Below are 10,952 nucleotides of genomic sequence, written 5' to 3'. Positions count from 1 at the left end.
GGCTTGTTGATACCTAAGTGCATTGACATTGTTATAAAGCTGGTCACTGTTTACCCTCCCTTCATATTCTTGATTACTTTTTGTGTCCGTGTTTATTTTTCTTGTCCTTGTTTACTTTTTCGGATCCAACAGATAACTTTAGAAAATTGTATATCACTTTGTAAATAGATTTAGAAAATTGTAGATAAATTATGAGATTATTTTTCTAATAAATTAAACCATTTTTCGAATATAGATTTGCTATTCGAATATTGCCGCCATAAGCCAGATGCTGTAGGGATGATGAGAGCTTAAAATTTAGATTTGAAGATTGCATAGAGGATGTACAAACCCATGTCTTCTTAAGGATAAGTATGGATTCATGCTAACTGCTTCTCCTCGATTGTCACATGTGTACCAACACAAGAAGATTTAGGAAATTTATCATGTAGGAAAACGGAGTCTTTTTCATAGAATGAATAACATCATGAGCTTCTGCTCGGGAGGCACCACATAGCTACCTAGGTACGAATGGGGGCAAGGGACCACCGGGCCGGCGGTCGCCTACCAGGTATGTAGTGCTTCCCTCACAGAAGCTCATGATGTTGAGGCAAGTCACAATGTGAGAATTATTGTGAGAATTTGTCCAAAACTCTTTGAGCAATTAGTTGGAGTATTCATATGCCAGGAAATTGACAGAGTTGTGGTCCTCTACCCCCAATCGTAATTCAGATTTGAGAAGTAAAATTCTATATAAAGTTGAACTTTTCAACGACAAATTTTGTCAGCCTCATTTGAGGCGGCTATATTTTGATTTGAAAGGGTTTTGGATAACGCAAACCTACCTTTTTCCTCGAGCCTTGGGCATACCTGTTAGTTAGGTGTTAGCATGAGCAGAGCCTTCACAACGTCAGCAGCTCAATAAAAATCATGGTTTATTGAGAGATTTTATGTATGCAGGCCCACTTCCCAACTGTGAGTCCATGAAAAGGTCCAAGTATATTCTTTGCTATTATCATTGGGCTTCAATTGTGACAACTTCAATTGAAGGCATGCTTTCATCACTGTTTGTAATAAATGGTTTAGTGTGTTTTGAACAGGCTAAAATTGTAAAATCCCAGTTAAATTTCATGCTTTCCTCAAGGAAAGCCGGAAAATTCAAAGAAGTTTTAGTGAGAATACCAGCAAATGATTCAAATTTTCACCTGTTCACCTGAAGAGGTTTTAATATTGCCCTTTTTTTTTCCGGTTTCGGCAGCCCTGATTCAGCAGCTAGGAAGCTTATCCTTAGCCTAACACTTTTCAGGCTTGGATTTACCAGGGAAAGAGGTATAAAGACTGTATATATTTGTTGTCAAAGACGAACAAAACCATAAGTACACTCAGAATATGGAATGATGGAGGGAAACACAATTGGAAGTGGGAAGAAGACTATGTCTGTACACTCAATGTCACCACCGCACCTTTCATCTCAAGGTCCTCACAAGGCATTCCTCAGACAAGAAAAGCTTCCTTAACCCCAAGACCAAATTTCTCCCACCTCCAATTTCCCATTCATTCTATCTACCCTTACAATACTGTCGACGTAACTGTACAAATGAAACGTTCACTGTGAAAAAGTTACAGTAACTTCAGAATAGTAGATGACTCTTATTTGCAAAAAGAGATGTTCTCCCGCCACAAAAAGAACCTCTCTGCAAGACTTGCACATTGCAAGCCATAATCATGGGCGAACAAACCCAGCTAGTATACAAATTGTGGATTACAGCGCACTGGACGCTTCAGGACATGGCTAAACCAACCGCAGGTCTCATATTGATGAGAGACGGATGCAAGCACATTTGGTTGGCTGACCATGAGCTCCGGCTAGCCAGTGCGTGGTTAGCCGCATCAACATTCCAAAGGCTCTCTTGCTGTTGGCAACCGAGCCTTTTCCCTTGCTCGACACTATGCCTACTCTCTACAATAAGCTCACCTACATCAACACTACAATGACTACCCCTCTCTGTAGTGTCCGAACATCCGTCGTCCTTGCTCACATGCTCCCTTGTAGGGCACAAACTAACCTGGCCTGCCTCTGACCTATCATCTTGGAGCCCATCAGAAAGAGATGAAGCATGATGAAAGGCTTCACAATGCGTCTCGCATGTATGATCACATTCCTTGTCCACGAATCCGTCACATGAGCCACATGAGCCATCAAAACCATTTCGATTAACGACTTCTTCCTCACTAAAGCCCCAAAGGGAGTGCTCCCTCCTGCCAAGAGCCTCAACATGTGCATCGACATCTACATGAGCAAACATACCACTACTAGAGTCTACTGTACATTCGACAACTGATGACGCATCTTCATCTTCACCACCATCATAAGTCTCATAAAAATCCTCATCTTCATCATCACTGTTGTCCTTCACAGTGAGAACATCATCATTCACCTCATCAGGTAAGACAAGGTGTAAAAGAAGCCTTCCATTTTCTCTCTGTGCTCGAAAGAAGCCTTGAGGGCGGTCTGCATCCATTTCCTTGAGCACAAATCTGCCGCCTTCTTTGATGGAGAGAGTGGAGCAGGATGTGAGAGGAGGCGGAAAACACCGCTGCCCCTTGGCAGAACCCAGGTAGTCACTAGCATCGAATGAGTATCTGCAAGGCCTGACATGACGAGAGCCAGAAACACACAAGCTCTTACTTTCAGCACTTCGAGCATCAGGATTCGAGACCGGGGTGGACACATCGAGCCAGCCACTTGAGGGTGCCTCCCAGCTGAGGCGAGATCTAAGAGATACAGAGGCGTCTTCCCAGTAATCTTCAAGGGCGTCAGCATTGTACATTTGAGAATGGGCGGGCCCGAGTACAGGGCTACCGCTTCGATTGCAGAGCTCTGTGTAGGGCCGGTGAGAGGGCTCGCATCTGCGAATCATGGCGGGAAGAGAGGGTGATGAAAGCAGGGGTAACAGAAGGCCCAAAGACGGGAGCGCGTGTTAAAGGAGAGCAATGAGGAGATGAGACGCGGAGGGCTTGATCAAAGACAGAGAAAGGAGACCACACCGGGCATGGCACCTTACTCTCTGAGAACAAAGAAGACCCATTTGCTTAAAAAGGGCGCGGTGATGAAAGCGTGCCTTTGTCTTCTCATCTCCAAGATGTGTGGATGCCAAGGAGACAAGACTCCTTCCACACGGAGATATTATTCATTTCCAAAATTCCACATTAGCCCTATTTTTTATGGAATCATATGCATACTCCCTCACACCTAGGTATATACTATAGCATGATATAAAATCTATTACCTTTGGGTTTGCTCGTGCCCACTACAATATATACTCATAAAACAATTCATGTTTTTCTAAATGTTCCTTATTCTTGTTCTGTGGTTGTAGGAAAGTTGCATTGCCTGGACTATATGTGACACACACCTATAGAGAAATCGATGGCAAACAACAATGCCACATATTGGGGAACAAAAAGCTAGCTAGCGCAAGGTCGGAGGTTGACCTCCACCCTATCCATTGTGATTGAAACACTGAACCATCTCCCTTAGCGCGACTTCTTGGAAGTAATGCACCTTTCGAAAGAAAAAATTGCCTCCCCTTGGTGCGGTGATTCGATGTCATTGATCTCATCATGTATGTAGATCATGCCCCTACCGTCAACGCGTTGCCTGTGTTACTTATAGGTAGCATTGGCCATTCACGAAAAACCATGACATTACTAGTAAGTGCATGTGAGCTACGAACTATGACACTCGACTCCCACCTCAATCGTCGAGGACTCATGGTCCATTTATTGACTAGTATTGTCCTTGATTGCCATGTAAAAAGAAACCTCCTATGTAGATAGATAAGTGAAAACTTGCTAGGGTGGGACCTCCATTTCAAAGAGACCCATTACCATGCATTGCCACTCGAAGGCTACAGATTATCCCAAACATAAGAGAGAGAGAGAGATACAACATCTCCTCAAATTATCAATGCAGGTGTCACCTTCGGCGGTGGCACCTCTCTCTCTCTCTCTCTCTCTCTCTCTCTCTCTCTCTCTCTCTCTCTCTCTCTCTCTCTCTGTGGGCTTCTTCGAAGGTGGGTCCGTCTGGGGCAACAACGCTCCCACTGGTGGCTTCGAAGACCGTTCTGAGAAGGGGCTTGGCTCCCCGAAAGCCTGAGCTATGGAGTATCTCTATGGTGGTTTGTGGTACTACGGAGGTTCTGTGTGTCACTGTTTTGTCTGGCTTTCTTTTGGGATGGGGTGGAGACCTTGGGCACATTGGACGGTTTCTTGTGTTGTGGCAACCAAGCGTTTTTTCGGTTCCATCGACTTGATCCGCTCTAATCGCCTCGGCTTATTAGCGGATCGCAGCTTTGTCTCTCTCTGTTGCAGCTTGCATCTCTTGAGGATCTATGTTGATACTTCTTGACTTGGGCATGGCAGTTCTTGTGAGAAGAGGTATGTCATGGTGGCTGCCGCTTGAGTTGTAGTACTTTTTGTCCTTTGGATCGTCTCTTTCGGAATTAAGCATCTGATGTAGGGGTTTTGAGCTTCCTTGTAAAAAGCTCCGTTATAAGGTTTAGCTAGGTACATTTCATGTGCTATTGGCCTCCATGACTCGGCTCGAGCATGGAGTTGTAGACATTTTTCGGTTTTAATTTAATATACATTCACTCTTGTTGGAGCGAGTTTCACTAAAAAAAAAAAAATCAAGCTTTTGAGATTGCATATACTATAGCTTTTGACATTGGATATATTATCACAAAGGGACGAGTGGGCCACTCGGGGAGTCCACTATGTAAAAATTGCATATAGCACATGCGAACAAGAGGTATTCAAATAATCCCTTACCTGTATATTTTCAAGTATTATATGTACCCCTTATGTATGCATTTTTGTAAAAAAAAAAGCCCTTATGAATGAAATTTTTCACTTTCTCAATTAAAAAACCCTTTATGTAAGTACATGTTTTTGTAAATGTACCTAATTATAAATCCCTTATTTTGTTCGCACGTGCTATCTTACATATTTCCTAGTGGACGCCCTGGGGTGGGTCACAAGGGAATATCAGCTTCTAAGCTTTCCTCATCAACTTCCCTCGTCAAGGGAGACCATATTGTGGTCTCGTCTAGTCTAAGGTTCCTCTTGGATAAGAAGACAAGTTGGGGAAAGAAAAGTCCCCTAGGTGAGATGGACTAACAACAAAAAATTTCAAAGAGTTTTGGGATCTTAAAATCTCAATAGCTTAGATGGAAAAAAAGGCCTTGTTAAAAGGACAACACGATGCTAGGCCTTGTTAAAAGGACAACTCGATGCTAGCCTAAGAAAAGGTATTGTTAAACCAGTTCTCAAATTATTTTGCTACTCTCTCTTAAAGCATTGACGGCCTATCTCTATGATGGTAGTAACAGACAAGATTATTGTCAACGTTGTTGTGCTAAGGCTAACTCCAATCCTGGACAAAGTGATGATCCCCCATCAATATGGCTTCATCGAGGGAAGATCAATTTATGACAACATTTTGGTAGCAATGATTTTGCTTTGCATCAAGTATGAAAATTTCACCAAGCAAGAATGCATTCTCATGCAACTCGATCTAGACAAGGCATATGCCAAAATCTCATGGTCCTGCTTTGGACCCAGAATGTGCACTATAGTACACTCTTAGGGTGGGTATTTTCTCCAAGCTACTCTTTAACATAGGATTGTAGGAATGTTTGAAGTGAAGAGATCAATCAAGCAAGGATGCCCGCTTGCCCCACTTGTCTTTGCAATTGCCTCTCATCCTCTTGTGAATGTGCTCAAGGACAATGCATCAAAATGAGAGAATCAAGGGTTCTCATTACCAAGGAGCAAACAACTATTGACAAAGCTAATGACTCTTTGCTCATTATAAAATACAACTTTCAAATGCATAGAAGAACACGTGAGATTGTCCAAGTGTTTGCAATTGCATCAGACTATAAGTGCAACATCAAAAATCAAGACCGATTTTACTCATTGAGACTGACTCGCTTGACCCCACCGAGTGGTCAGGCGAGACAATTTCAAAAGGAAAAGTATTTAGACACCTTGGTTCTCCACTAGGAGTGGAGATTTTTAGAAGGCAAAGATTCAATTGGGTCTTGAACAAAATTAACTAAGGTCAGAAGGTGGTAGTACACACTCTCTCCTTCCACAACAAAGTAATGGTGATCAACTGATTCATGATTCCCTACATATCCTTTGTCTCACTAACTTTGAAAATGGCCAAATGCAATTAGAAAGAATTCCTAAAACCCATCAAACGATTTCTCTAGAAAACAACACAATAGACATGACTCTATGGCAGTGGGGTAAGTTGGAATAGGCGGAAAGACCCAAGGACCAAGGTGGCATTAGAATCCTTGAACATGCACTACATGCTAAAGCTATGTGCTCAAAGCTTGTAGTCCCTTTAACTTATCAAGTCAAGACTAGGCAATCATGGCTTGGGATATGATTGACAAAGTAGAACTCTTCTCACAAAGAGGCTAAAGTGCACAACCAAATTCTAGCTCCTAGCTAGACTTTTCTAAAGCTGGGGGGATGCATGGGGAGACTAAGAAAATCTAGTAAAGCGTCATCATCACTGGAATGGAGAGAGACGGGGATGGGAATGGAGCGAGCTTTTTTGAGATATTGCTCAATTGACCAATTCAAAAGAAAAGCTCGCTTCGCTCCAAAATTAGTTTTTGGAGCAAGTCTTTTTGGAACGGGCTTTTTTTGTTGATCTCTCTCTCTCTCTCTCTCATGTACAAGTGAACACCCACTTGTACACGAGAGAGACGGGGACGGGGGGGGGGGGGGATACACACACACAGGGGAGAGGGAGGGACACACACACACACACACACACATATATATATATAGAGAGAGAGAGATAAAGAGAGAGAGGGATAAAAGAAAAGCTCGCTCCAAAAGCTTTCTTGAAACCTCAAATCGAGAGAGACATTTAGATACTTCAAGTGCTCCATTTTAAACTAGTCCCCTTGGATCTTTAAGCTAGGAGCATGATCTTTGATTTCATTTTGGAGAGAAGTTGCAAGAAAGTTTAATAACAAAGGGATCTCCAAGCTGGCATAGTTTTGGGACGACAAAACAACAACTTCTCTCAGAAGGATGTAGACCATTTGGTGGTACAACATGGTTTGAATTTAATAATTTTTAAGTATTTTGATCAATAGAGAAGATTTGTGCAATAGCACAATACCTACCATCGAGACAAAGCTTGATTGGAAAGCTTGGCATTGATCCTGAGAAAGAATATTTACATTGCCCAAAACATTTAGAATATATGAAAAGCTAATCTATAAAGCACGGTGGTTCTCTTCATTCAACAGATTATGGTAGGTGAAGAGAAGTGGCTGAAGAGTATTAACAACCCTGGGGAGGTGAAATGGCAAAGCTCAATGGAGACATTCACTTAGATGGTATTATGGGGGGCTAGCCCAATTGGGAACAAAATCCTTGCTAGAGGGTTTGGCATATACACTTTCTTTGGGTGCAAGGTAGGATTAGAGGATCCCCTACATCTGTTTAAAGACTACCCTTCCTTGGGAGGTCTCACCACCAAAATATACAAACGGGTATAGAAGATGTGGAAGGTGCTCTTCTTTAGGAACAACTTGGTTCTAAGTGGGAGAAGAATTTAGAACCAAGCAATCCTTATGTGCATGCAAATAACTAGATACTTCTATCTGAAGTAGATTTGGAAAGCTCAGAACCTTTGGATCTTTGAGCAAAGATAAGTAGTAGCTCAATTTGATGATATGTGCACAAAAGCACTAAGCTTATTTATGTAATAGGGTGAAGAGTTGGGTCAAATACACAAGTTGAAGAATGGATACATGCACTAGATTCCATTGAGTGCTCGGATGGTGCTCACTAAAGGAGAGTTGGATAAGGAAAAAATGGATCTCCTATTATGAATTGTAGAGCCCTTTCTAAAAAAAATTCCTCGTCAAGGTATAGATAGTGCTTGAGGTGGATTGCACATTCTTTGCTAAGTTAATACATCATCTCCACTCACAATTCTCATTATGGCCCAAAAGAAAACAAGGTGAAGGTTCACTTTGGCATTCTAAAATAATATAATGCAACAGAGGTCAAGCCATATCAAGTTGTGGAATGAAAGGTAAAATAACAAGGTGACTAGCTGATGCTGAAGTTAAGAGAGAGAGAGATTTTTAGGAAGTATGTTAAAATCAATGCCTACAATCACATGTCATTTTTGTTGTGTTTTAATATAAAATCATAGTATCCATTAAATACACATAAGCACAAATTTCTTATATATTATGAAGGGTCCCACTTAAACAATAAGAAATGTGCACACTGGCATTGTTAAACGAAAAACAATAAAAAAAATTCAAATTAAAACAACAAAATAAAAGGACCCATTGATAAACTAAAACAAAAGAATATTTAATTGAGTGCATAAGAAAATGCATGTCTATAAGAATAGAAAATAATAAAATAATTTAATGAGATAGATCTTTATGAGATCCTTAAATGAAAACACTCTTTCACAAATAAACATATTAAAAGAAATTTCATTGAGTCAATACTTCACTTCAGAATTAGAGGATCAAACTCCCATGAATGCACTCCTTAATTTCTTGTTCTTTAAGGTCTTTTTGAGAGGCAAAAAAGACCCATTTAAAATAGTAAATCCAAGGACATTTAAGGCAAGTCCCAATCTCCCTGAAAACATTGGGAGTATGGCTAACTCAACTCTCCTCTAAGGCTTCTTTTAGAAAGCCAAAAAGAAGCCAAGTTGCTTTGTTCTTCTTGTTTGCATCTTTCATTCCTAGCAACACTCATTTGCACTTGCTTCTTCAACATCTCACCTTCCTAGAAACAAACTTGTTACAAGGCTCACCAAAAAGTTTCTTCCTAGCTAGGACTCACTCAAAACTCTGCCAGTTTTTAAGTAAAAATATGACAAATTTGACTAGTTTTCTCCAAGGCAAGCTTGGAATCCAGCCACAATTTTGAAATTTTAGCTTGTTAAAAGTAAGCTAAAGGATGTCCTTTTGCAAATTTTTCTCTATTGTACTTATTTGTTTGACAAATATTTATCAAGGATTTTAGACTCTAAGACATAACCCATTCTTTTTTTAATATTGCAGTGACTTCATTGCTTATGTTTATCATATCTGGGTATCCACAACATCACATTGATGATTACTTTCTTAGAGGAATTATGCGCGTTTTCTCACATGTGAAATTCAAATGCACGAGGAAGATTTGCGTTTTCTCACACGTGAAATTCAAATTCAATATGTCTAAGGAAACTTGAATGTCCAATTAGTTAACACCTCTCCTCTGATTGGACATTCAAGTTTCCTATTTTTCATCAACTCTTTAAGTGTATTTTATGTTGATAGAAACAGAAATAAAAATAAAATTTTGAGGTTTTGTTCATTGTGTAAGTTAGGTACTGACATCAAGAAAATTGAGGATTTTTTCTATGTCAAAATAAAAACCTACAATAGGAGAGTCATGAAAAGTCAAGTCTAAAATTTTATCAATATTTTATTGAAAATTTAGAAAAAGGTCTGTAGCTTCTCAAAATTTTTATATTTCTCATGTTACGTGTCATTTCTAATGAGTAATAGCTTTTGAAAGAGAAAAAATTATCCTCAAAGTGTAGTTTCTATGCCTAAAATGAATATAAGTCCAAAAATTTACAATTTATAAATTTTATTTAGGAGAAATTTTATGGTCTTTCAAAGCTTGTATCGAAGAATCAATGTGGCTTCAGTACAAATCTATGATCTAAAGTGCTATAATGAATTAAATGCATATTTTTTTGGAATACAGTCTTGCATAAATTGTACGAATTGAGATACTTTTTGAAATTTTGTCAAAACATTAGTTTTAAAAATGCTATGATTTATTGATATCGGCAAATTTCTTTGAAGTTATGCTCAATTTGATGGCTAATGTCTTTGATGTGAAAAAGGAGAATTTTCAATGTGCACAATTTTACAATGTAGCGAAATCTCCTACTTGTAGTTTACACAAACATCAATGATTATCATCTTAACTATTCCTTAGATAGCATACATGTCTATATAGCATGATGCAACTCAAAGTTATATAAATTTATTTTTAAAAATATTCAAAGCATGCTCAAATGCATGAAAGTATTGTATTGGATTTATGCAACTTTACACAATTTAATACAACCTCAAAGTCATTTTCTATTAGGTGCAACTTGTAAAAATATGTAGAAATCGTATAAATAATGACTCTACTATTTTTTTTAAAAGCCTAGCAATTTTTTTCTAAGCACTGGATACCTATTCTTCAAAACATCACATGCATGCAATCTTGTGAAAATACCCTTTATGGGTCCATTTGTAAGCTTAAAAGCACGAGGAGGCAATCTTTACAAACATTAAAAGTAGTTTATACAAGGCCCTCAAAATATTTTGAGGATTTTTTGAGATGCACCTAGTACAAACAAGGTGAAAATTCACTATGGCCTACATAAGGCTATTGACAAGAAATTCCTAGCATAAAACTTGTCTTTGAGAAAAAAAGAAAATGACAATATTATTTTCAAACATGTAGTGTCACAATACAATATTATATTTTTTTGAAAAAAATGTGTAACAATGAGCTATTTACATTACAATATATTCCAAAACCAGAAAAAATAATGTTTGACACAAAATCCAATGCCCCTCTTCAAAGACAGAGGTACACAAATGTCAGCACCCTCTCACAAGGCCCTATAAAAAATAATTTAAAATTATCATTAGCTTGTCATGTGGCATTAATCGACAAGCTTTTTTCAATGGTCCAGATTTGCACCCAAAAATCCACCATTCACTAAGGACTCCTATGTAGTCCAAAAAGTGTTCTATTTTGATACAAAACTAGCATTGATAACATGGACCAATATGAAGCTCATAAATGAAAGGACTCTTTTAGAAACTAAAATATCAAAGAAAATTTTA

General features: G+C 38.9%; 1 protein-coding gene across 1 annotated transcript; it reads right to left on the bottom strand.

Annotated features, from left to right (window-relative positions):
- Positions 1-1,589: 1,589 nt before the first annotated feature.
- LOC147436251 (uncharacterized) lies at positions 1,590-3,066 on the bottom strand. Its single transcript, XM_086489176.1, has one exon. It carries the CDS (start codon positions 2,898-2,900, stop codon positions 1,761-1,763), a length of 1,140 nt encoding a protein of 379 aa, XP_086345302.1. The 5' UTR covers positions 2,901-3,066; the 3' UTR covers positions 1,590-1,760.
- Between the last annotated feature and the right edge of the window lie 7,886 nt (positions 3,067-10,952).

This window comes from Adiantum capillus-veneris, chromosome 18 (assembly GCF_014529385.1).
Source record: "Adiantum capillus-veneris isolate H3 chromosome 18, ASM1452938v2, whole genome shotgun sequence".
In the NCBI taxonomy this organism is placed as follows: domain Eukaryota; kingdom Viridiplantae; phylum Streptophyta; class Polypodiopsida; order Polypodiales; family Pteridaceae; genus Adiantum; species Adiantum capillus-veneris.
This window is presented reverse-complemented; position numbering and strand designations above follow the sequence as displayed.